This window comes from Esox lucius, chromosome 24, assembly GCF_011004845.1.
Source record: "Esox lucius isolate fEsoLuc1 chromosome 24, fEsoLuc1.pri, whole genome shotgun sequence".
In the NCBI taxonomy this organism is placed as follows: Eukaryota; Metazoa; Chordata; class Actinopteri; order Esociformes; family Esocidae; genus Esox; species Esox lucius.
This window is the reverse complement of record NC_047592.1, coordinates 15,127,741-15,155,620: the sequence shown is the minus strand read 5'-3', so window position 1 is coordinate 15,155,620 and position 27,880 is coordinate 15,127,741. Positions and strand designations below refer to the sequence as shown.

Below are 27,880 nucleotides of genomic sequence, written 5' to 3'. Positions count from 1 at the left end.
GTAAGTGTTAACTAAAACTGCAACAAAACAGAGTGCACATCTATGAATATACACAAACATAGCTATCCTAATACATACCCTCACATCTTAGCTGCGTTACCATCAGTCTGAACCAGGAAGCAGACATTTTTAACACGTTGACTGTTTGTAGTTGCGTTTAACCAGCTCAGACATGCCCCAGTTTCCTAGCTCCAACAAAGAGAAGGATAGAGGCCTTAGTGGCCAAAATGCTTTTTCAGCATGGACATCATCACTGAAGGCATCCTCTATTTAAATGTGCTCAACTGGGTGGCAATTTCATTCTAATCCCCTGATCCTTTCCGGAGGGTAGTGTCATGTCAAAACGGTACATTAAGGGCCTTGAAGTTCGAAGTTTCACCCAGTTGACCACAGTCTAATGGCTGGTGCCTACAACGGCAATATCTACGGTCCTGTAGACTTCATAATGAGAAATGTATATAGGGATGGCTGCTCTATCCTTCTCTATAATACACTCACACATCATGGTCTACATCTGTGCCTTTCAAGCCTGCTCCTGGGTGCCCCCCCCCCCCCCCCCCCCCCCACTGCATGTTTTAGATCTCTCCCTGCTCTGTCACACCTGATTCAAATGATCAGCTCATTATCAAGTCCTTCATGAGCCTAATCAGGTATGTTAGGGCATGGAGAGATCTAAAACATGCAGGGAGAGGGGGCGTCCGTTAAGAAACACAGGTCCACATCTGTGCGTGTCTTGATATGCAGTTCGGCTGTCCGACCACTAGGGGTGCAGAAGTCAACGCAGAGCATTCCCACCACACAATTCCCACCAGGAAGGAAATCGCAGGTGTACCAACGGCTTCTGATAAGGTCACTGTAGTTAGTGGAGATAGCACTGTAACCTAAATGAACAAGACATATACACGCACATTGTACATAACACAGTGTATTCAGGGTGGCATGTGGCCCACCCGCAGTATGGGATTTCCGATGAGGATACCGTAGCCTGCTCCCAGACCTGTTTGTGCCGTCTTGTCAACCGCTAGTCTTGACAAGGACCTTAGTGGTAGGCAAGGCGGCCTAGTGGCATGTGAGATCAGGCTAGACTGTAGGCGTGTTCGGTTACAGAAAGCCCTCGTTTCCCAGTCTCCCTGTGATTCTGGTGCTACGCTACAGTACTGGAGTCAGCAGAGGGTGGATCCAGACACCAGAGGCCACAAGGAGGTTTTTAAAGGCTTAATCTGTCTCCTGCAACAACAACAACAAAAATCTTTTTTCGAACAGAAGCTTATTACTTTCGTAGTTTAAACCGGGGGAAACTGGGAGGTCCAGATTACACCTTTGAGGTATCCTGCATCAGCATGCAGATCGGCCGCCGTGGTACGCAGCCGATGGAGGCCTGACCTTATGCTTGTCCCACTGCAATGTGGGAGACCCTACGACCGACAGCAAAGACCGACGTCGGGTCCTTATCCTTGCTACGGTGCTCGCTTCCCTAGTCAAGATGCTACACGGACAACTGTTCACGGCTGTTCTGAAGGTCTGGTGTCGACTCGGCTCCGCACAACTATGCCACATCACGCGTCGAAGAAACACAGGCCCGGCGGAACAAGAGAGCGTCTTTCCTAAGGCCGTCAGTGACACATTGAAATGGCGTACGGTACAATGCCAGCTGGTGGCCCGTATCAACATGCACCTGTTGTCTCGGTTGTAGTCACAAAGGAAGTCATTTCATTCATTCACTCCAAAAAAAAAAAAGAAAATGAAAAGAAAAAAAAGAAAAGAAACGTAAATATTTACAAAGATTTGTCTGTTCGTTCTTACACTTAGAAATGTACAGTTTTGCTCTTCTTTGTGTCCCTGTGTAGCACAACACTCTATTACCCCACATTCAGAATGTTCAGAGAAGTCGGTTGTTATGGTGATTTTTTTGGTCACCATTGCACGGTCTAGTGTGTAAGCTTATAAAAGAGACAAGGAAAAGAACCGAGAAAAGAAAATTGCATCTGTCGCTGTTCTTCTAGAAGTGTCCTATGCAACCCCCCCACCCCCTCTTATTCACAGGACTATGTATAAAATAGTTGACTAGGATCTATTGGCACAAATCCTCTTGACAAGACTAATGTCTCCGATCATTACCATCGCTGGAGTATGATGTTGGTGCCTGAGCCTGTCCGCTGTCCCGGTAGACCAGTCACATCTCACACCCTTTCCCATTGGTTTAAGGCGGTGAAGATGACTTTGAGTCGCCCGTCCTTCCTGTTTTCCACTATTACATGCGGTAGATCCCCCGACTCCCCCCGAAGCCACGGCCCCGGTCAAGTCTGTGTGACTGTTTTGTCTGCACCATACGCCCCCGGCCTCCCCACCCCCCGGCCTCCCCACCTCCACATTCCTTTGCGCGGCCATAAAGTAGTAACCAAAGGAACATCAAAAGCGAAACACAATGGCTTTCCCATGGGGGGGGGGGGGTACTGTGCACCGTGGCTCCGCGTGTAGACAGTTGGCTTCTTGGGGACCAGTCATATTAACCCGTCGGCTCCCTCTGCTGGACATCTTGGAGCATTACGGACGGGGAATGTTCTGTACTATCCCTCGATGTTTACGTGCCCCTCCCTTGTCAAAAAGAAAAAAGAAGAGATAACAACTGCGGATCACTTTCCCTCTTACTCCGCAACCCTTCTGGTTCTATTATCCTAGAACCTGACCTGGCCTGGATGATAGGAACCCTGTCATTGGTCAGTGTGCTTGCAGGTCAGTCTACAGGGGTGGAGCAAAGGAGGCGGCAACAGGGGCTGGGGGAGTGGCCGGGGGAGGAGCTCAGGAGATGCAGGTTACAGTAACAATACATCGGTGAAGGTCTACTCTCAACGGTTCACATTCGTGTAGCTACAGTTCATAGTTAAATCGTGTGTGTACAGAAGACTTGTACTGAAGAATAAAAGGGGTGAAAGAAAGGAGCGCGTGGCGGGGAGAACATGATGTGAAGAATGGACGAGGGCGCGCGAAATCAGTCGGAGGAAAGTTATTTCCGCGTGGGGTTTGGCACCGTGGGGACGAGTCTCTGAGATGAAATGTCTGACTCTTCCTCACGCTCCCTCTCCCCACGTGTTCCCCTCTGCAGTCTAATTACCCATGCCCCTGTGAAGCTGGGCTGACATGATCACACACACACACACCAGACACACACACAGATGCTCATCAAACAGAATATGCATGCGCTGGAAATAGAGGCGAAGACATTGGGAGAGAACAAGAGAGTGTGTGACAAAAAAGAGGGTGAGTGAGAACTGCCAGCACTAAGACAGATATGAGAGAGGCTGAGGAAACAGTCACACAGGCCCTGGTGGTGAACAACAGACAGATATGAGAGATGCTGTGGAAACAGTCACACAGGCCCTGGTGGTGAACAACAGACAGATATGAGAGAGGCTGAGGAAACAGTCACACAGGCCCTGGTGGTGAACAACAGACAGATACGAGAGAGGCTGAGGAAACAGTCACACAGGCCCTGGTGGTGAACAACAGACAGATACGAGAGAGGCTGAGGAAACAGTCACACAGGCCCTGGTGGTGAACAACAGACAGATATGAGAGAGGCTGAGGAAACAGTCACACAGGCCCTGGTGGTGAACAACAGACAGATATGAGAGAGGCTGAGGAAACAGTCACACAGGCCCTGGTGGTGAACAACAGACAGATATGAGAGAGGCTGAGGAAACAGTCACACAGGCCCTGGTGGTGAACAACAGACAGATATGAGAGAGGCTGAGGAAACAGTCACACAGGCCCTGGTGGTGAACAACAGACAGATATGAGAGAGGCTGAGGAAACAGTCACACAGGCCCTGGTGGTGAACAACAGACAGATACGAGAGAGGCTGAGGAAACAGTCACACAGGCCCTGGTGGTGAACAACAGACAGATATGAGAGAGGCTGAGGAAACAGACACACAGGCCCTGGTGGTGAACAACAGACAGATACGAGAGAGGCTGAGGAAACAGACACACAGGCCCTGGTGGTGAACAACAGACAGATATGAGAGAGGCTGAGGAAACAGACACACAGGCCCTGGTGGTGAACAACAGACAGATACGAGAGAGGCTGAGGAAACAGTCACAAAGGCCCTGGTGGTGAACAACAGACAGATACGAGAGAGGCTGAGGAAACAGTCACACAGGCCCTGGTGGTGAACAACAGACAGATATGAGAGAGGCTGAGGAAACAGACACACAGGCCCTGGTGGTGAACAACAGCTCCACCTGCTACTTCAACACCTGCAGGCTGTTCCCTAAATAATGCCCTTCTTTTGGCCCGGGGAATAATGGACACCAACAACTATAGCTCTGTGTCCTAAATGGCAATCCATTCTCTTTGTAGGACACTATTTTTAACTATACAGGGAATAGACTGTCATTTCAGAGGCAGTCCAAAGCTTCTATGTCTGCCATAATGACTCACACAGAGAGACAACAGCCCCTAGGCTCTGTGGACGGCTCGGTTCTTAGGAGGCAGAGCTGCGACGGTGGCACTGAGAACCCACGTTACGTATGAGTGGCCCTCAGGGGCCTCTGGCCAGGGGATAGCGGAGCAGGACAAGGATGAGTTCGACGGAGGGAGAGTCGGGTCCAAATGTGACTAATTGATGTTTCTGTTCTGTTTAGGGGTTCTTTCGGTTGAGTGCTTCGAATGGCATCGGCTTTGTGCGAACTGCGTTAAATAAAGGTGTATATGATTTACTGGGGTAGCATGTCTGTATGGTGAAAGCAGGAAATAACGCGGCGAATGGGAGATGATAAGCAATGTGTCATTTAATCATTGTGTATTTTCCTGTTTGTTTCCTGTCAGTTTTTTTGTTTCTGTAAAAGATGTTGCAGTTTCTCATTCGTCCCGAAAACAAAACAAGAAGCCATGAAATATGAAACAGAGACAGAAATGGTTTGACGGGAGACGTGTGCACATTTTCCCCCCATCGTCGTTTTTTAAAAATAATTCATGCATAGATCCCCAATGATCAAACCATTTATATAGTTTCTTCTTTGTACACATTTATATAACTATATATATATCTATATATTTAAAAATCTTTCCACAAAAAACAAGAACCGAGAGCAACAATCAAACAGACAAACGTTGAAAAAAGATGGAAAGAAAGAAAAGCACAAGGTAGGCCATTTTGGCACTTTTCATGAGCACGTAAGAGTGCTGGATCTTGAGACAGCTCCTCGCCCCAGGTCCTCTCAGTTCCCCTCCCATGGGAAAACAACACAGTACTTGGCACCAATAATGCTGGTAGAAAGACAATATCAGAATATCAATATTTTCATGATATATGCTTACTGTATGCACTGTATAAAAAAGACTCGACAATCCGTAGAGGTTACGGAGCATTGCAAGGGTGAGTTGAGGGGAAACTACAGAGGAGGGAAATGGAGTGATGTTAAAAAGAGAAGACGCCATAAAAAGTACAAGCATATGAGATGAGGGAGATGTTTCCAACTCATCAGAAAGGAACCACCCCCTTGCCCCACACCCTGATGAAAAGAAACCCAAAGAGGTGGGTGAAAAAACAACATGAAATGTACAGCTAAGAGGCAGAGGATCGTCATGTGGGCAGGTTTTTGGGGGCTGTCGGAGTCGGAGAATACAAGACCCCCTCAAACATATTTCTACATGTCGAAAATGAACCCCCACAAAGACCAGCTGCCCCTGCAGTTCAGCTGCACTTCCACTTCACCCAGCAGGTGGCACTGTAGGAAGTACACAGCATCAGGCTGACGGCTGAAGAAACAGAGAGCAAGAGAGAGTGATAGAGGGCGAGATATCTGTGAGGATCCAACAGAGGTAAACCAAAGCGTGTTGGTCCTCTGGTCCCCCAGGGGGAGCTCTAACCCTACTATACGCGTGTGGTGGAGTGGGGGTGGGGCAGGGTGTTGTTGTGGCCGGTGCTGGGGAAGGTGTTGAAGGGGTGGAGGGGCTGCATGCCGGCGATGGTGCTGGGGATCATGGTGATGGTGTTGGGGGTCATGAGGGGGACGTCGTCCGGCGCCCTCCGCAGCGCCAGGGTGTAGTCGGGCGGGCAGGCAGGCCGCAGAACGTCGTGGGGCCGGAGGGGCTCCATGTCGTGGTGGGGGTCGTGCTCCGAGTGCTTCATCTGCAGGGACATGATCTCCTCCTCCTGGCTGTGTGCCAGGTCGTTGGCCGCTCCGCCGTGGCGCTGCGGCGACAGCCTGTGGCGCCGCAGCTCCTGCCGCTTGTCCCGCTTGTAGTAGAGCGCCGCGAACGCCAGGATATTGAGAAAGAGCAGCGACGCTCCGACCGCCACCGTCACCGACAGCTCCGTGGAATAGTCCCGCGTGTCCCCGGGGAAGAGCTCGATCCGGGGCCTCTCAGACCCGTAAGGCTCCACCGGGTCCGGGAAGGTCGGGTAGGGGTGGCCCGTGGTGCGGAGCTTGGGCTTCCGAGTCCCCCCGGGGGGGCGGGTGCCGCCCGGGGGCAGCTTGGTGGTGGTGGGGTTGAGGAGTTCATCGTGGAGGGTGTGGAGGTGTGGGACCAGCTCCAGCCAGAAGGCCACCTTGTTGGCCCGGTAGTTGTCCCTGACGCGGGGCTTCAGGCCGATGTGGAGGTACTGCTTGTCCTTGGAGTTGAACTTGGTCCAGATGACCTCCTCGAAGCGGTTGGGTTTGGTGTGGATGAACTTGGTGTCCTGAGGCACCGGCAGGTTGGGGTCCCTAGAGGAGAAAGAGGAGTGGTGTCGTTTCAGTCAGACACCCTATCGCAATACAGTCAGTCTCCTGAAGTCCACAAACCCAACGCGGTCCGCGTGCACCTACCCGGTCTTGGCGAAGTTGGTCCAGTACGTCATGACCACGGCACTTAGCATCACGTCGTTCTTGGAGAAGTTACAGGGGAACAGGTCGGTGGCGCCGATCATGGGGACCCCGAACACGTAGGGGATCTCGTCCCCGTGGGCCGCGTCCGCCCACTCCGGCCGGGTCTCCGTCTGACAGTGGTGGTAGAACGTGTAGAAGTAGACCGGAGACTGGAACTCGGCGTGCAGCTTGGCCGTGGCCACCGCCGGCGCCACCCACTGGTGGTCCGTGAACAGGGCCAGGAGGGTTTTACGCCTCATGTCTCCGTTGTCGCGATCTGCCCAGTCTGTGTACATGAACTTGATGGTCTCCCTCAGGATGTCCTTACCTACAGAGGGGGGGGGGGGAGGGGGGGGGGGCATTGGACATGGTGAGAGTTGAAGAGAGGGAGATTGAGAAAAATACTGGAGTGGTATCCCTTTTTCCAAAATATTTATTTAAAGAGAAACGGTTCCAGAATTTCAAATCCTGAGAATAAACTGCATGAGTGTTCACAACAATAAACCTTCCAGGCCTTTCTTCATGTCTGCTAATGGGCTACCTGCGTGCCCAAAGCACTTCCACTTACTGAGACTAAAGGGCATAGCTAATTAAATATAATTGTCTTTAATGGAGCAAAATTACAAGAAAGTACAAAAAAAGTACAAGAAAATATAGAAACTGTCTCCAACGCAACCTGGCTCTAAGCAAGGTCAGTCTTCTCTATTGTCTTTATAATAGTTTTAAACAGTACTTTAGAAAATCCTGCCCATTATTGATGTTATGTGAAGGCCCTTACCTTCTGGGTATCCATAGAGATTGTCCACAAAGTTAGAGATGGTGTAGTCAAACGCTGCCGCTGAGATCCCGTCGTTGTCTTCACTGTCATCCACAAACTTGAGGCCCTCCCCCTGGTTCACCCCTATCAGGATGTCATAGTTCAGGAACTCCCCCTGGTGGCAGAAACAGGGAAGGACACATTAGATGCGTAGAAGCCACAGAATCCGGAAAATATAGAGCAGTTTTCCACAGCACATAAACATTATTGCAATGCCTAATCATACCTCACAATGATCTACTGAACACGCTGATTCTACCCATGGTTAAATCAAGGCGTGGGATTTCATCAAGAGCCATCGAATACCCGTCTCGAGTCATAACCATGAGCAACGTAAATCCACGCACGCACGCTCCTGCCTACAGACACCGCCTCCCCCGTGCACACCCACCCGCGGACCTCCACCGGATCCCGACCTCCCCAACCCACCTGCTGCATGAGGATCTCTGGGTCGTCCGGCACCACATCTCCGTCCACCACGGGTCCGAAGGCGATGTGATACCTGGCCGGCTGGATGTCCTGGTCCACCAGCTCCCTGAAGTTCTTCTTCCTCAGGCAGTCCACCAGCTCGGCTGTCTCCGAGTGGCTGCAGCCCACCTTCCGGGCCAGGATCTTGGTGTACTTCAGGGGTTGGTAGTTGACCGACCAACTGGAGATGGCTGAGCCACTCTGGGCGATGGCCCTCTGGAACAACCCTGGAGGACATCCAAAACGTCGGGAGAGGTCAGACATGGGACTCTGGGACGGGATGGGGTCTAAACGCAGGCACACAGAACAAATAACAGGCTCTGGAACCAACGTCCTACCACGCATCGACAGAAGGTGTGGTGGACGCCCCCCCCCCCCTTGTCAAAAATATGAACAGGGCTCAGTGTTACTCATGTCAGGTTACCACAGTAACAGCCTGGGTTGCATCTTAACAGTCTTCAGTGACAGTCTACAGTCACATTGTCTTCCTCCCTTTTGGGAAAGAGAACGTAATATTGTTCTTCAAACCATCTCAAAAAGTCTGACTCCGGAAAGGGATTCAGAAGTCTTATGTAGGTTTATGAAAGTTTGTTTCGTTTTTCCTCACCGGATTTTTAGTTCCTTTTTTTTTTCTTTTTTTTTTTCTGTATTGCCTCCTTTTTACCCCCTTCCTCAATTTCGTCAAATCAAATTGCATCCACCGCCCTGTCACATAGCAACGACTCCCAGCGGATTTGAGAGAAGATTTCCCCCACTCATACTTACATCTTAGTCACTGTAACAAACAAATCAGACAGAAAGTAATGTGCTTAAAACTCCAACAATCTTAAAGAGTTGCAGTGACATGAAACATCACCCTGACTGGGAAATCAACACGGGTGGCTGCACAGTTGGCTTCTTACTAAAGAGACGCTTTTTATTCCACTCTTCTACGGATTTCTTTCCCTCTTCTCATTCCTCTCTCTGCCTGTCCTGCGGTGAAAATCAGCCACTGCGGTGCCTCGGTACGGGAGGCAGCTTTCATCACCTCCCCGTTCTTCCTCCTTCGTCTGCTCTCTTCCTCCGCACTGTTTCGTTTCTATCAAACAGTGACGAAGACCTGGGTTTTTCCAGCCTCTATCCCAGAGTAGAGCGGCTCAGTCAGGAGCTAACACTGCCCGCTACCTCAGCATTACATCTCACGCAGAGGAGAGGGAGGCACGAGAGGAATTTCAGAGGGGGGGGGGGGGGCGTTAAAGGGGGGAGGAAGACAGGAAGTAGTGATTAAGTAAGAAAAAGACAGATGGGGAGAAAGTCGGAGAGTGAAAAGACATGTACCTGAGGGGGATTTATATTCAATCCTATATCACCACAATCACTCCATATCTTTACCCCGTCATCTCCCCTTCCTTTACCCGTCATCTCCCCTTCCTTTACCCGTCATCTCCCCTTCCTTTACCCGTCATCTCCCCTTCCTTTACCCGTCATCTCCCCTTCCTTTACCCGTCATCTCCCCTTCCTTTACCCGTCATCTCCCCTTCCTTTACCAATCATCTCCCCTTCCTTTACCCCGTCATCTCCCCTTCCTTTACCCGTCATCTCCCCTTCCTTTACCCGTCATCTCCCCTTCCTTTACCCGTCATCTCCCCTTCCTTTACCCGTCATCTCCCCTTCCTTTACCCGTCATCTCCCCTTCCTTTACCCGTCATCTCCCCTTCCTTTACCCGTCATCTCCCCTTCCTTTACCCGTCATCTCCCCTTCCTCTACCCGTCATCTCCCCTTCCTTTACCCGTCATCTCCACTTCCTTTACCCGTCATCTCCCCTTCCTTTACCCGTCATCTCCCCTTCCTTTACCCGTCATCTCCCCTTCCTTTACCCGTCATCTCCCCTTCCTTTACCCGTCATCTCCCCTTCCTTTACCCGTCATCTCCCCTTCCTTTACCCGTCATCTCCCCTTCCTTTACCCGTCATCTCCCCTTCCTTTACCCGTCATCTCCCCTTCCTTTACCCATCATCTCCCCTTCCTTTACCCGTCATCTCCCCTTCCTTTACCCGTCATCTCCCCTTCCTCTACCCGTCATCTCCCCTTCCTTTACCCGTCATCTCCCCTTCCTTTACCCCATCATCTCCCCTTCCTTTACCCGTCATCTCCCCTTCCTTTACCCGTCATCTCCCCTTCCTTCACCCAACCTTCACTCTTTATAACCCCCCTTCCTTGTCCTCTGTGAAAACATGTGGATCACGACACGGTTGCCTTGTTGAGAGGTGAGGTGACATGCTTGGCAGTCCCTGGGGGGGATCAGGGGGTGTTTCTTACCTGGTGCCCTAAGGCCTCCGATTGACAGATGGAGACGTAGTCTGGAGGGCTGGTGTTAAAAAGTGGATGATGGAGATGGCAGCGGTGAACAACGTGGGTTTGACAGCGGAGAGCGGTCGGGTTGTTGGGTACGGGTGAGTGGCAGGGGAGGGGAGTCGATGGCGGTCGTGGAGGTCAGGGGGTGGAGGAGAGGTCATGGAGGTCAGGGTTGGAGGAGAGGTCACAGAGGTCAATGGCGGGACAGACAGGACATGCACATTCTATTGCAGCTTGTTAAATAATCATGCCCAGGGCTGAGCGATTAGTGCTTTGTCGGGTCAATTCTTGAATTTTTCTATAATCGAAAAATAAAAAGAACGGACACTAAAAAGCATTATGGGATAACGACACAAAGCCATCACCTGCCCGTTTACCGGAGAACCACAATGAGACGAATGCTGTAACAACCCCAAATAAAACTATTAACACCAGCCCCATAACGGTAGTGACTGCCCAAAAGTTTATATCCAGTTCATATCCCTTCATATCCAGTTCATATCCCTTCATAACCGTCCTTTATTCACACTGGTGGAATAAGACATTGCAGCGTACCTAGTTGACATTACTATTTGATTAAAGTCATCAGTCAGTCTTCTAAGTCTGGGTTCCCCCAATGAGTCGCCCTCAGCGGACCACAGACCTGTCGCTTATGTCGTCTGTCAAAAGCACTCTGCCAGTGGGTCTAAATAAGACCTGCTATTGTGACTGCTGAATGCCAACAATCAATCACTTGGATCATGCATTGTCGGGAAGCGATACATCAGGAGGGAACCGCTGCTCTCTTCACCGGTCGTTCTCCTCTCTGCAGGCCTGCCCGCGCAATGCATTGTGGTCATAGTGGACTGTTCTTAATTACCAGGTTTTTTCTGCACTGAACTACATGGAATATTTGCCTGTATTCACCTGAAAACACAACTCCTTATAGTTCCTGCATGACCCCCCCCCCCACCTGTGGACATGCTGAACCCAACGTAGAACAATGAACTAAATGGAATGCGAATCATTACACGTTTTTCTGCTGAAAAAGAACCCAAATGTGGGTGAATCGCTCAGCCCTGATACATGCGCGCATACTGCAAGACTCACACAAACACAACAGGTTATAATTCATGCATGCAGGAGCACACACACACAGAAACACAGAAATGTGAGTAAGTACAGTGCGGCGGACTGCTTGATCTTCAGACAGGCCGTAATGACGGAACAACACACAGTAAACCCTCTTCCTCTAATCTCTCCTCCTTTCATCTGACCACTCTGTGTTTCTACAGCAGAAAGGTGAACACAAGCGGGCGAAGTGTGTGTGTGTGTGCAGGAGTGTGTGTGTGTTTATTTGTGTGTTTGGTGCCTTCACTACAGGTCACTGGACCGATATGTAAAATGTGAGCCTGTTTCAAAAGTCAGATACGAACGTTTTTCAGTTGCTACATATACACATCTACCATCGGGAACCTAATTGCTGCTATCCCTGCATTTCAGTTGCACATGCAGCTTGATTTAGGCTTCTTACACATTTCAAATTACCATTTGTACCTGCATTTGCCTTCACTGCACATCTATATATCCTACTTTTAACATACATTACACTTAAGACTTGGAAATACTTGAAAATGTCTGCCCTCTTCTATTTGCAGTTCTGGTTAGATGCTAATTGCATTTCGTTGTAATGTTCAATGACAACAAAGTTCAGTCTAATCTAATAAAAAATTCCCTGCATAGTCCACTACCTTTGGCACAGGTGTAGGGTGAATAAGTGTCCGAGTCAATCCCTTCAACTCTATTACTCACAACTTCACTGCTACTAAGATTCACCTAAATAATCTGAAATAAAACTCGATTGACTTGTCAGAGAGATTGTATACAGTAATCTACCCACAAGGATGACCTGTTCTTTAGAATGGCCACAGATTAATCATCCGTCAATCTATTCAAGGGGAGAGTTCTATTCTAATCAATCTATTGTTTACTCTTTCAGTGCTATGCTATGTATCAGTGCAACGCACCATTTCAGTGTAACTCTATGTTTCAGTGTTATGCTACTTTCCAGCATTACTCTATGTTTCAGTGTTATGCTACTTTTCCAGCATTACTCTATGTTTCAGTGTTATGCTACTTTCCAGCATTACTCTATGTTTCAGTGTTATGCTACTTTCCAGCATTACTCTATGTTTCAGTGTTATGCTACTTTCCAGCATTACTCTATGTTTCAGTGTTATGCTACTTTCCAGCATTACTCTATGTTTCAGTGTTATGCTACTTTCCAGCATTACTCTATGTTTCAGTGTTATGCTACTTTCCAGCATTACTCTATGTTTCAGTGTTATGCCACATTTTGCTCTAATATTCCCGCGTACTGGTGAACAGGTATGGGGAGACAGTCACAATCCCTTTATACTACCAGGTCTGGGAAAGTAGAGAGACAAGCGAAGAAAACCAAAATAAAGTATGAATGTGACCCACCAGAATGCCCCTTACCCTCGGAGTGGTGCGAGAGGATGAGGAGGTTGACACAGGAAGCCCCCGCCCCGGAGCCGAAGATGGTGATGCGCTCGGGGTCGCCCCCGAAATGGCCCACGTTCTCATTGAGCCACCTCAAGGCCTGGATCTGATCCAGCAAGCCGTAGTTCCCCTTGGCCGACTGGTCCCCCGTGCTCAGGAAACCTGTACGGGGGGAGAGGGAAGAGGAGAGGAGAAGGTTATCGGAGGTGGAGAAAGAGAACGGTTGGTAGTAAGACACGGAGGGAGCGGAAAACAAAAGAGCCAGACGGTATTAATAGTGTGTATTCTGAAAATAATGTCAGCCCCTTTGATACAATGCTCTGGTGTCTAGTCAGTAAATCAGCTTGTGAATGGTAGTGATTTGGCCCACTAGACTAGGCAGGAGAGTGGGTGGGGGGGGGGCAGGAACAATGAGGGGGAAGGCATGGGCTTGGCACATCATTACTGTCCCCACACCGTTAAACCGTGCATCTCGACTCAATCATTAAAGCGCCAAGCTCCCCTCTCTCTCATGTTTACATATCCTTACCATTGTCAAGGCTCCTTCAGTGTTCACCCTGATGTTTTACAGTTGTCTGTCCTCTGACATTCCGATACAGGGGGGAATACAATGGAACCGAGCGCGGTTAATAAATAAACCCGTGCAATGCTAGATGAAAGCCCCAGATCCATGCTGATGGCCTTTAAAATGGCCGGGGTGAGGAGTGCTTGTCAGGGGGGAGTGGAGAGGGGGGAGAGGAGAAGTAGATAGTGGGTGTTCTGTGACTGTGAGTCGGCCCCGTATAAGACAGAGAGAGAGAGAGAGAGAGAGAAAGAGAGAGAGAGAGAGAGAGAAAGAGAGACAGAGAGAGAGTAGGAGGATAGAGGCACAGTGTTTCATCTGTGTGTGTGTGTGTGTGTTTCATCTCCCTCCAAGACACCAGGGGTTGGCTCCCGAGTTGGGGAAGACTGATCAAAGACCTGACACTACAGAGAACTCTCTCTTACACACACACACACACACACACACACACACACACACACACACACACACACTCTAGGGTTGTTTTCTTCTCTCTAACACACACAAACACATGCAAGTCTTTATGGCTTCTATAGACTCACACAGACACAAATTAGGTATACTTTGTATATTCTGTGTCAACAAAACACACCTCTTAGAAACCATAGTCCCATTAAACACACAACATGCAATGTATTACGGAACCCACAGTCCGACCAAACACGCCCCGTCTTAGAACCCACAGTCCGAACAAACACGCCCCGTCTTAGAACCCGCAGTCCTGCTAAACACACTTTTCCATGCGCCTCGCGGTTCCCTCCATTCATTAGGCGTGTGGGATGTGTAACCACGGTGCAGTCACCCCGGACCCTCTGGCTCGTTCTGTCAGTGGGTCTTCGGTGTGTCAAGCCGTGGAGAAGGGAAGCCTACCCGACCTGCTGTATGAGAAAGGTCTGTCTCCGACTGGCCCTGGACACTCCCCCTGAACGCCGGATGCAACATTCACACGCACATCGATGGCACACATACAGCACTTCATCTCGGTTTGCCCCTCTCTGTCTCTCACGCTTCTCTTTATCAACTAAAAGCATATTACGCGGACCGTTCTCCGCTCCTTCTACTGGCATCGATGTGTCAAAGCCGGTTGTCCCGTCCTTCATTTAAACGCAAACTAGGAAGGCAGACCGGGCCGGCGGACTCAGCTGTCAGGTAACCACTCAGCCAGTACCGCCAACGCCAGGGCACAGCCTAAATACGTCGCTGCAATTACTCTCCGGCTCACGCCGCTGTCACGGCAACAGCCAACCTATCATCCTGTCTCCATCCCTCTCCCCACGGTCCGTACATCATACGTACACATGGCACATACCAGGGCCAATGACACGGAGCCTGGGAAAGACCGGGAGGACGAGAAGGAGACTTCTACAATGTCTTTTTCTTGAGAGCTCTTACGCTTAAAACATCCGTTTTCGGCTGTGTCACCGGATGAATTCCGCCACACCACCAGAGGGTGTTGATTATTCCAATTTGACCAATATGTCGCTGTCACCTCTGGAGCGACACCCAGCAGGGCGAGTGGCCGTGTGAGAAAGTGGGTACCGATTTGGGGCACTCCCATATTGCTACCGCCACTGTGACTGCCATCATGCACAATGCATTTTGTCCCGCATCGCACCGGAGAGGCATCGTCAAAAGGGATTTCCTGGTCTCATTCGCTCACTAGCGACTCCCTTAGGCGGCACTGGCACCTGCAAGCTAACTGAAGCTGTCAGGTGACCATGTCTTGGAACATACATTGACCCACTCGGCAAAAGCTGAACGTCTTGGCACGGATGTCCAAAAAGAAGACTTTTACGGCCTCTCCTTAACACATCGGGAGTCGTTGCAATGAGACAGGGTCACAGGCATAATTGTCTATGATGAAATTGATGAGGGAAAAAAACGGGTTAAAAAAAGTAGTCCTTTTCGTTTTTCAAATCGACCACTGTAGAGTCAGTAGCGAAGTCAGGGCATTAAGTTTTCAACAGTGTAGGGCCTCTGCTCAGTTCATTAAAGTGTAAAAAGGACTGCTATGGTAACTCTTGCAGTTTTGTAAAAATAAAAGGGTTGCTGTATCTTCCATTGCTATTGCAGAATGCTGTCTTTTGGACAGCACATACCATTTAATGCACAGTTGATGTCAGTCCTCGTCGTTTGGTGATAGGCTGAATGCCGGCTGGGAAAAAAGATATCACTTGTACTTTTCTTTGTAATAACACTGCTGGTATTCCTCATTCTAATTTTAGTATTCCACTTGCCATCTTGAAATCAATATGAATTTCCTGCTTGAGTGTTTGAAAATGAATGACATGAGGCTATTTATTTAGCTATTCATGGACCGTGTTGAATGACTCAAATAAGCATACATATTACATGAGCCAGGCCTCAAATATCATGTTTTGACATTTTAGTATTAAGCTATGCTCTGCAAAAATGGCTCACAGCTCATTAAAACATTTTATTTGTCTATGACGAGAATGGCAAGGATCTGCATCTTTTCAGCCTTGACCACTTGAAGACTCATTATCTTTAGGTTTGGGAACTGAAGTGTGTTAGGCCAGTGAACTAAAGGTTATCACTGTTCTTTGCACACTCACCTGGTAAAATAATGTTAAAAAAGATATACATCTATATTTCAGGGGTGGCCAACCCTCACAAGGAATTTCTTCCATCCCCATTTTATGAGAAACGTCTAAAAAGAAATCACTTCAGAAAAGGGTATACCGCAATCAGTGCTTTGGTTTCTCTCTGGCACAAACAGTTATCACTATGTCCGTTGTACAGTGAGGGTAACACTTATGTTATTAAAACCCTCCATGTGAGAACAGTGATCCTTTTCTGTGTCCAAATCATTTTCTACTCAGTTATCCTGAATGTTAGCATAGACAAATTCACAGGTCACACCCCCCCTCCCAAAATATCGTCACCATCTGAAGCTTTCATCTCTAGATACAAACGTTTTGATTACACCTGATCAGGGATTTTTCACCCTGAACGTACATTTAAGCTAAATGAAGATACCCTTTAAAAGATATGTGGATTTGACGAGACCCTCGGTTTAGCGGTCGTGCTGTTTAATAGTCGTAGACCTCGCCTCAGATATGAATGTTTTCTTTCACTTCCCTTACTGTATAGACCTTTACTACTGATGGACACTGAAATAAGACTATGAGAAGCCTTTGGATACAGATGATAATTTGAATTTGAACACGACGAACCGAGACGAAGGATGGTAGGTGCCAAAGACAGGCTCCTGGCTCTCTTTACCCTTTTCACTCTCTCTCACTCTCTCTCACTCTCTGCACCAAATACCCATTTCATAGTCCTAGTTACCTTAACACCTCTTATGAATGCTGCCTCTTACGATCTCTCCCTAATTCCGTCCGTCTTTCCTTTCTCTTTGTTTCACATCACCACACTTCCCTTCTTTCTCGCCCTGTTCCCCTTCTCCATCCTTTCAAATGAACCCTGCCTGACCCTCGAAACTCGTCCCACCTTTGACCATCCGACCTCCGATCTGCAGAGACTGACCCGGTATCCGTCTGGGTCCTCGGGGCTCGCCCAACACACACCGGTCTCAAACAGCTACAGTTGTGATGTGAAGTCTGGCATCTTCATTGGGCGGGTCTTGCTTGCTTTCCCATAGTAGATGTGGACCAGTGTGTGTGCATAATGTGTGTGCGAGTTTGTGTGTGTGTGTAAGGCAGTGTGGTAAGGCAGTGTATATGTGGTATATATTAGATAACATGGTTCTCATTATGTATCCATGTGGTGATCTTTGGATAGGCACGTGCCTGTGGTGGCTCCCTTCCAAAATGACGTTTATCAACATACGGCTGTGTGTGCGTGTGTGTGTACAGTATGTTTTAGTGAGCCTGAAACCAGGCCCGGTCCCAGCTGAGCTTCTCCGTGTCTTACATTTCCCTGCAGCTTTCTGTCTGCAGCGCTCCTCCTGCTGGCACATTGTGTGTGAGTGCCTTTATGTTCCCTATTGTGTACAAATCTACGTATGCTACCATAAGCATGAATTCTTTATGTGTGTGTGTGTGTGTGTGTGTGTTTGCAGAAAGGATTGATTGCTCTCGGTTTTCACCAGGGTGATTCCAGCTGGGACATGGGGTTCAGCGAGGAGACACGCACAGCCTGTGGACCATGGTGAGGATGTAATTGTGAAAGGTGTGTGTGTGTGTGTCTGGACACATTCCCAGGCTGGAGGAGATAGTCCTCGCAGGCTCTGGTCTGTGTTCAACCAAAATGGCTGCTACTCTTCCTCTTATTTCCTTCTCTCTCCTTTACTATCCCCTCCCTCTCTCTCTCCCCCCCTCCCTCTCTCTCTCTCCCCCTCTCTCTCTCTCTCTCTCCCCCTCCCTCTCTCTCTCCCCCTCCGTCTCCCTCTCTCTCTCTCCCCCTCCCTCTCTCTCTCTCCCCCTCCCTCCCCCCCCCCCTCTCTCTCTCTCTCCCCCTCTCTCTCTCTCTCTCTCCCCCTCCCTCCCCTTCTCTCTCCCCCTCTCTCTCCCCCTCCCTCTCCCCTTCTCTCTCCCCCTCCCTCTCCCTCTCTCTCTCTCCCCCTCCCTCTCTCTCTCCCCCTCCCTCCCCCCCTCTCTCTCTCTCTCTCTCCCCCTCCCTCTCTCTCTCTCTCTCTCTCTCCGTGCTCTCTGCACCCCTCAGTCTGTCCCCTCGCGCAGACCCCCCTCCACCTCCTCCTATCTAGGGACCTGTGTGGACCTCCAACATGTTGAAGAAGGGGTGTGTATATGTTTGTAATGGGGGTGAAATAGGACTGCTTCGGGGCAAGTACGGGCACGGAACACGAATGGGATGTTACATCGGTGCGATCCTCAGCTGGATGTCGCCGGGCATCAAAGCCAGACTTGAATAAGGAGAATACATGAATTAAATGAAACGAAAGAGGAGCTATAAAAAAAAGTACAAGATGAAAAAGGGAGACCAATTAAGATGCAATCTGCTGTCCATCCCCCGCGTAGGAATAGCTGTGTGCTGCTTGAGCAAGGATTTTAAAAACTACAAATAAATAAGAGAGAATGAGCCCTGGATGAGCCTTCATGTGCCACCGAAGGACGGTTTTCAGCAACAAAAAAAAAACAACACCTCGAAAAGCCTCCAACATTAAATATGACAATGAGGAATATTTCCAGAAAGCTCCAACGTAGAATATGAAAGACTGAGGAAGGTCACCAGAAAGCCTGTATGGGGGTGTGTACTGTGCAGTTTGTACAGAGAAATGGACCGGAAACAATGACATATTTACCTCGTGGGGACATTTAGCGGGACCCAATGTGAAAAAAAAGCTAATTTGGCTTAGATTAGGTTTAGCATAACTGGTACAATTGGGTTAGGGAAAATAGGATTTTAATGGGAATATTGTTTGGGATCCCCTCAATGATAGAAAAACGTAAAGTGAGTGTATGTGTGGGAGGGTGTATGTTGCACTAATTTATATATTTTATACAAAGCAGCACAACAACTTCATAAAAGGCAAACTATAAAGAATTCTACTCACAAGCTATACTATTGGACCCATCAGCAAATGCCGGTCGGTCTCTCTCTCGCTCTCGTTATAAAACCACTGCTATGATGTAAATATGATGTTGCTAGTGTGTCTGCCTCTGTTTGGGAGTTCTTCCACTCAACCAGCCCTTCAACACTCAAGACTGAAGAGACAACATGACACACACTGAAGTCACGACACTCGCCATATCACATACACATCACACGCCGAGACATCAAACCATCTCCAGCACAGAGACACTCATAGAATCAATATCTAACACAGGCCCGAGAAAACAAAAAAATAAAAGTATATTTCTTTTCCCCTCTTCTGTCAGTGTAATTAAAATATGCTAATGTACGATAAAACACGTTTTATTGCAGTGATGACAGTGGCCGTTGTGCAGAGCCAGGGAATATCTGAATAGTTTCCACCAGATAAGGTCCATCGGCATCGATAACAATGAGGATCGAGCTGGGCTGGTGGTGGGGTGAAGCTAATGACAAAACGGATTGTTAGCTTATCTCTTTCCCTACACACTCACATCTACAGTTTGGGTGGCTGGTCCCCAGCAGCCCCCGCTGAGAGACGCCTCAAATACAGGGTGCGGGCTTGTCTACGTGTGTCTATGTATGACATACGAGTCTTCAACATACACGTCTGTTGCCATGACAGTGTAGGGTCCATCTATGACATATGAGTTATCAACATACACATCTCCTGTCATGACAGCATACGGTCTATGTATGACATACAAGTCTTCAACATACACGTCTGTTGCCATGACAGTGTAGGGTCCATCTATGACATATGAGTTATCAACATACACATCTCCTGTCATGACAGCATACGGTCTATGTATGACATACAAGTCTTCAACATACACGTCTGTTCTCATGACAGCGTATGGTCTATGCATGACATATGAGTCTTCAACATACTGTACAGCACACACCTGTTGTCATGACAGCGTACGGACCATGTATGATATAATAATCTTCAACATACGCATCTGTTGCCATGACAGCATAAGGACTATGCATGACATACGAGTCTTCAGCATACACATCAGTTGTCATGACAGCATACGGTCCATGTATGACGTACAAGTCTTCGACATAGACGTCTGTTGTCATGACAGCGTACGGTCCAGTGTAAGTGGGCGTGTTGCCCGTCCGACTCACTTCCACTTTGGTTCAGGGCGAACTGAGATTTGTTTAAACTACTATTCATCTGACCCCCCCCTCTCTCCAACCCTTCTGCTGCTGAAGTACAGGCAGACCTACACCCTCTGTGGGGGGGGGGGAACGGGTGTGTGTGTCTCCAGGGTGAGGCACCGTGGCTGTACAGCACACTACTCTGAGACATGAACCGCGGTCTGGCGTTGGCCGCTAATGGCTGCAGTAAAAAAAAGGGTCCACATTTCATCTCTCCCCCTGTGTCTCATTCTCCTCAGCCTCCCCGTGTGTGGAACTCTCTTCTTTCACCTCCCCCCCACTCCTGTTGTGATCCGGGAAATGTCATCGCTTACTCTCTCTAATAGAGAGAAAAACAGAGTGCTCTTTTCAAGAGTAAAAGACAAAAAACAGAGACAGGTCTTACAGAGAGGGAGGGACAGAGAATGAGAGAGGGAGATAAATGAAAGACTTGCTCAAGACCCTGATTAACAATTCATCAGTTACATGAATAAATGAACAAGGTAAATAAATACCTCATCATCCTGTCTAAATCTCAGCTCTGGCAACTCAACTCTTTCTGTGTGTGTCGTGTGTGTGTTTGCATGTGTTGACGACTCTACTCAGTTTCTCTACTGTCAATCTGGGTCAGCCCTTTATATATCCTTGACTACTTGCATCTTCCACTACGCGAGGCAAGAACGTTACCAACCGCTCGGGTATCTCTATAAAATGGATGAAGATCTGATCTAGGATTACCTAGACTGGTCTGAATAGAACACCTAGCTATTAGGGGGAGGATATGGAAAACTGACCTTACATAACATTATTCTCTATAAGGGAGAGGAATCTTAACACTTTTTTCCCCATTCTTTGTTTCCTACTAGTCATGTTCACTATTACCTTCTCATGCTCTGACAATGTCAGTATGCTCCCTATCTGGCAGGGCCAGGCCAGTCTAGTCTTAGAGTTATCTGAGAGACCCGCTAGCTTGTCCCGCGCCGTAGCAGGGTTAGCACCGACTTTTCAGGTCCACCCCCAGAAACACGGTGACAAGGTAGCCAGTGTGAAACGGCCCTTCGCTTAATTTACCGACGCCTGTGACGCGTGGCTACATGGTTGCTCTGCTTCCGTCCGTTCACTCAGCAAACCTTCGTCATGTCAGGACACTGGCTTAATCTGAGCGTTAATTGAGTCACGGGAGCGTAAAGCTGATTGCGTGTCACTGGTGTACATTATTCACATCCCAGAGAGAAGGCAACAGTCGCAGCTTGTCAGATATGGATACAATATTTGCTGTTTCGTTGTCCTTTACCCCGGGGCTTGTGGATTCAGGTGGGAATCCATAGTCCAGGGTTAAACCTTAGTCCAGGGTTAAACCTTAGTCCAGGGTTAAACCTTAGTCAAGGGTTAAACCTTAGTCAAGGGTTAAACCTAAGTCCAGGGTTAAACCTTAGTCCAGGGTTAAACCTTAGTCCAGGGTAGTTAAACTTGAACACAGGCGAAGATGGACCAAAGTTAAGAACAAGGCAGTGTAAAAACGCTGTATGTGTCTCTGTGTTGGTGTGTGTCTGTATCTCTGTATGTGCTGAGTAATAAGCATCAGGTAGCGCCAGTGTGGTTACATTAACACTATGTGAGTGTATGTGTGTGTGTTTGTGTGGGTGTGTGTTGACTAGTAAGCAGCAGCAGTGTAATAACAGAGTGGGCAGCCCAACATACCGGCGGGCCACCACACATTGATTTATTCCACACAAGCACATGCATTACCACACACACACACACACACACTCACACATTTCCAAACGCACACACAGCCAAGTGGGCTTCAGGGCATATTACACCAGTATGAGTACACACACACACACCCACCCAGCAGTGTGGACAAAAACAGAAGCATCAAGAAAACCAGCTTTTTCCCTTGCCTCACACACACACACACACACGCTCGCGCACACATACTTCTGACACAACAGCCGGATTGACAGACGGACAGATGAGGAACAGGCTGTTTTGGTTCGAGACTGAAAACAATAAATGTCATTCCTCACAGTGGCATGTCACCGTGTCAATCAAATAGAACTGCGTTTCTCCAAGTCAGGGATCTTGTTGGATCAGCTCTGTGGACCTTTAATTGGAGGTCTAATGATCCGATGCTATGACATGCTTGTCGACTGTGTAATGTGCATATGGTGATGTCTTGGAAAATGCTGTGTGTGTGTGCGCACGCGTGCCCATGCTCGTGCTGCAGCCTCATCACTACGTTTTGCTAAGCGAGCTGAGCGGTGGCCAATACACACACAGACCCCCCTAAATGACCCCGTGAAAAAGGCTGACAGACCCGATGGGGCCTGGAAGTGGCACAGGGGTATCTGAGCTAAAGCTGATTGGCTGGAGCGCTGTTTGTATAACCAGGCTCACCGGTGTTCAAGGTGGGTGGTTACAAGCCCCTCCCCTAAGTGTGATTCCAGAACCCGCACACAGTCACCTCCCCGCACACAGTCACCTCCCCGCACACAGTCACCTCCCCGCACACAGTCACCTCACCGCACACAGTCACCTCCCCGCACATAGTCACCTCCCCGCACACAGTCACCTCCCCAAACACAGTCACCTCCCCGCACACAGTCACCTCCCAGCACACAGTCACCTCCCCGCACACAGTCCAAAGCATCAGCAGACGGCCACAGTGCCAAGACTGAACAACAGTCCTTTCAAAACAACATTGTGATCTACGTTCTACAGCCAGTTGGTTTTCCACAAAATGGAGTGGAACTGACTACTACGTCCAGATTTGAAGAGTGCTACTCCACGGCACAGATCACATTGTTGACAGAATAGGCCTTGAGGTCCTGGAATGCCAGCTCATGTTTGGTAAACTCCAGAGCATTCCCAATTACGTTACTGTGTGATTGACTGACAGCGTGACGATTTATTATTCGGGCAGATTGGCGCGCTGAGACCGGCAGAGTTTGGCGTTGCAGTGTCCCGTCATCTTAATTGGAAGATGTCTCCGCATGGAAGTTTGGCTAAGGCCTGTGTTGTCACTTTAATGTGGTATACATTCAACCACTGCACGGTGTACACCACTGGCAGCTCAGAGCTGAATAGATGTCCGCAGATAAATTCATAAAGAATGAATGAAAGGAGTCTTGTGATGAATGTCCTTGTAATGGAGGGAGGATCACGCTCAAGTGAGTTTTGTGTGGATCTCAGGAAGAGGGTCCGCTACTCTTGACGGTAGGAAATGGAAATCCAAATAGAATTTGAGAAATGTTCCTCTGTTTCTCCACTCTCACCCCTGTACCCTGAGGACACGACCTGTGTGTGTGTGTGTGTGTGTGTGTGGTGGAGCCAGGATGAATTCTGATATGATCTGCAGTGCTTGGGCTCCTACCCAGAGTCCCTTGCAGCTCGGGGGAAGGGGGAGGGGGCGGGCGGCTGACCATTGCCTGCTACTCGGGCCAGGGCTGCTACTCCACTGTTACCTGGCAACCAGCCAAAGCTACAGACGACTGTGTTGCTGAGCACGCCTGTTATCCGTCTGTCTGGTTGTCTGTCACCTGTCTGTCTGACATCTGTCTGTCTGTTATCTGTCTGTCTGTCATCTGTCTGACTGTCTGTCTGTCATGTTTCTGACTGTCTGTCTGTCATGTGTCTGACTGTCTGTCTGTCATGTGTCTGTCTGTCTGTCATGTGTCTGTCAGTCATGTCATCTGTCAGACTGTCTGTTATCTGTCTGTCATTTGTCTGTCTGTCATCTCTCTGTCTGTCATGTGTCTGTCTGCCTGTCTGTTATCTGTCTGTAATGTGTCTGTCTGTTATCTGTCTGTCTGTCATGTGTCTGTCTCTGTCATCTCTCTGTCTGTCATGTGTCTGTCTGCCTGTCTGTTATCTGTCTGTCATGTGTCTGTCTTTTATCTGTCTGTCTGTCTGTTATCTGTCTGTCTGTCATGTGTCTGTCTTTCACCTGTCAGTCTGTCATCTGTCTGACTGACAATAGCTCTCTGTTGACATCTGTCTCTTCATTCTATGATCACTATTCCTCCTAATCACCTGATGGTCTCCTTCATTATCTCGGTCCCACGTTCTTCTCTGTATCTCTCTCTGACTCTCTTTTTCCATTCTGCTCTCTCTCTTTGTTCTCCTCCGTCCCTCTCTCACTTCCACCTTCTCTCTTCCTCTGTCTTTCTTCTCTCGTTCTCTCTCCCTCTGTCTTCCTCCCTCCCCTCCATCTCTCAGCTCTTTTCATATTATAATCTTCTTTCCTCATCTTTGAAGGGAGAGGGTCTAGGGAGTGAATTAACCCTTAACAGTGGCCGGGTTCTTTCTTGGCTGCACTTCACACACTCATTACCCACAACCCCCCTCCCTGTCCACACCACTCTGAAGTTCTCTAATCGAGCCCACCTCGAACCCTTCCTCCTCCAATCCAAACTGCCCAAAGAGGAAGAAGAGATGAAAGACATTTTGGTGGAAATACAGTGGGGAGAACAAGTATTTGATCCACTGCCGATTTTGCAGGTTTTCCCACTTACAAAGCATGTAGAGGTCTGTCATTTTTATCATAGGTACACTTCAACTCTGAGTGACGGAATCTAAAACAAAAATCCAGAAAGCACATTGTATGATTTTTAAGTAATTTATTAGCATTTTATTGCATGACCTTTGTTTGTAATTACAGAGATCATATGTTTCCTGTAGTTCTTGACCAGGTTTCCACACACTGCGGCAGGGATTTTGTCCCACACCTCCATACAGACCTTCTCCAGATCCTTCAGGTTTCGGGGCTGTCGCTGGGCAATACAGACTTTCAGCTCCCTCCAAAGATTTTCTATTGGGTTCAGGTCTGGAGACTGGCTAGGCCACTCCAGGACCTTGAGATGCTTCTTACGGAGCCACTCCTTAGTTGCCCTGGCTGTGTGTTTCGGGTGGTTGTCATGCTGGAAGACCCAGCCATGACCCATATTCAATGCTCTTACTGAGGGAAGGAGGTTGTTGGTCAATATCTCGCGATACATGGCCCCATCCATCCTCCCCTCAATACGGTGCAGTCGTCCTGTCCCCTTTGCAGAAAAGCATCCCCAAAGAATGATGTTTCCACCTCCACGCTTCACGGTTGGGATGGTGTTCTTGGGGTTGTACTCATCCTTCTTCCTCCAAACACGGCGAGTGGAGTTTAGACCAACAAGCTAAATTTGTGTCTCATCAGACCACATGACATTCTCCCATTCCTCCTCTGGATCATCCAGATAGTCATTGGCAAACTTCAGACGGGCATGGACATGCGCTGGCTTGAGCAGGTGGACCTTGCGTGCGCTGCAGGATTTTTATCCATGACGGCGTAGTGTGTTACTAATGGTTTTCTTTGAGACTGTGGTCCCAGCTCTCTTCAGGTCATTGACCAGGTCCTGCCGTGTAGTTCTGGGCTGATCCCTCACCTTCCTCATGATCATTGATGCCCCACAAGGTTACATGGAGCCCCAGACCGAGGGAGATTGACCATCATCTTGAACTTCTTCCATTTTCTAATAATTGCGTCAACAGTTGTTGCATTCTCACCAAGCTGCTTGCCTATTGTCCTGTAGCCCATCCCAGCCTTGTGCAGGTCTACAATTTTATCCCTGATGTCCTTACACAGCTCTCTGGTCTTGGTCATTGTGGAGAGGTTGGAGTCTGTTTGATTGAGTGTGTGGATAGGTGTCTTTTATACAGGTAACGAGTTCAAACAGGTGCAGTTAATACAGGTAATGAGTGGAGAACAGGAGGGCTTCTTAAAGAAAAACAAACATGTCTGTGAGAGCCGGAATTCTTACTGGTTGGTAGGTGATCAAATACTTATGTCATGCAATAAAATGCAAATTAATTATAAAAAAATCATACAAAGTGATTTTCTGGATTTTTGTTTTAGATTCCATCTCTCAGAGTTGAAGTATACCTATGATAAACATTACAGACCTCTACATACTTTGTAAGTAGAAAAACCAGCAAAGTTGGCAGTGTATCAAACACTTGTTGTCCCCACTGTATTTAAAATAGTTTTAGATGTTTCGATGAGTTGGGATGAATATGCAAGTGGTAAACTGTTAATGGGTTTATGAGTGGTGTGTGTATGTGTGTTTAAGTTTTATTAAAAAAAAAAAAAATATATATATATATATAATGAATTAGGGAAATACCCTCTTTCCTTTTTCTCTCCATCTCTTCCTCCTTTTCACCCTTTCTCCTTTATTTTCTCACCCATTTATTACCATCTCTCTCTCCTTCATCTCAGTCTCCATGTGTTCCCGCTTTCAGATGGAGCTGTGTGTGTGTGTGTGTGTGTGTGTGCGTGGTAGACGATAGCACCGAGGGCTGCAGTTTGTCGGCTAGGCAGCCCCTCTATGAATATAAAACAAGGACTCCATATGACCAGGTAACTGATCAAGAGCTGACAGAGAAAAACAGAGAAAGGAACTGATGCAGAGAAGAAAGGGATGCAGCAGGAAGGAATGAGAGAAAGGGTTTGGGTTAAAGGAGGGAAAGGGAAATAGAGATGGGTTAGGGTTTGGGGGAAAAGGGAAATAGAGATGGGTTAGGGTTTGGGGGAAAAAAGAAAATAGAGATGGGTTAGGGTTTGGGGGAAAAAAGAAAATAGAGATGGTTTAGGATTTGGGGGAAAAAAGAAAATAGAGATGGGTTAGGATTTGGGGGAAAAGGGAAATAGAGATGGGTTAGGGTTTGGGTTAGGGAGTGTACTGAGAGTGAAAACTGAAAGAGGAGAGAGAGTGTGTGAACAGGAGGTTAAGCTATTAACCCATGGTCTGGTTAAAACTGGGAGTACCAAAAGAAGGAGACAGATAAGACTGAGAGACAGAAAGAAAAACAGAGGAACAGAGAGAGAGAACAGAAACAGAGAGGGATGGATAGGAGTTTGAGAGTGACAGTGAGAGAGAGAGAGAGATAGTGAGAGAGAGAGACAGAGACAGAGATAAAGACAGGAGTCTGAGACAGATATAAGAAGACAGCGAGATAGAGAGAGAGGAGTCTGAGAGAGACAGAGTGTGTGAGTTCTGGTGAGGGAATAGGGAGATCAGTAGTGTGGTGTCCGTGGGCCCGGCCCGTCACTGGGAAACTCACCCTCTGTATACAGCTCTAACCCATGATGGATGACCATGGACCAGTGGGTGTGTGGACAATGTTCCCTGCTCTGAAATCACGTGCTCTGTCAGCCTAGCCAATCACGCAGCCCGTCACTGACCCTTCAGCCAATCACAAGAGCTGCAGTACAGGTATGGCCCTGCGGCTGCTGGGCAGTGTGACGTGCGGAGACATTTTGAGAAGGGTGGGCCATAGGCTCTGGATATGCCCTATTACCCGAAGGGATCCAAACACCTCTGACAGTTTAACTGGCATTGATGTATTCACACACACATACACGTTAGAAATTACTTTCCTTGCGGTAACCCAAATAGGTAGTCACCTTATCTTACTGTCTCAGACCCTAACTTTCACCCTCAACTGAACTCCTAAGCAGAAAAAAAGTATTTCTCCACACATGGCAAAAATGTCCTCAAGAAGTTTAATTATATTCGTTTTCCTTGCGGGCATTTGTGAATGATACACTTAAGTACAATTCATACGCATACACCCACAAGAAAAACAACAACACACACACACACACACACACACTCAACATTTTGT

At 48.3% G+C, this 27,880-nt stretch overlaps 1 protein-coding gene across 7 annotated transcripts in view; it reads right to left on the bottom strand.

Moving 5' to 3' along the window:
• Window positions 1-610: 610 nt before the first annotated feature.
• The window catches only part of nlgn2a (neuroligin 2a), a 169,912-nt gene continuing 142,642 nt past the window's right edge, over window positions 611-27,880 (bottom strand). For 5 of the 7 annotated variants that reach the window (XM_029117608.2, XM_029117610.2, XM_034290622.1 and 2 more), the window contains 5 exons: window positions 12,934-13,134; window positions 8,098-8,363; window positions 7,630-7,783; window positions 6,813-7,179; window positions 611-6,710 (listed from right to left, as the gene is read on the bottom strand). In XM_029117608.2, coding sequence (XP_028973441.1) covers window positions 5,876-6,710; window positions 6,813-7,179; window positions 7,630-7,783; window positions 8,098-8,363; window positions 12,934-13,134 — 1,823 coding nt within the window. In that variant the 3' untranslated portion in view covers window positions 611-5,875. The remainder of the gene's footprint in view (window positions 6,711-6,812; window positions 7,180-7,629; window positions 7,784-8,097; window positions 8,364-12,933; window positions 13,135-27,880) is intronic. The other 2 variants (XM_029117609.2, XM_029117611.2) reach the window with 1 other exon arrangement.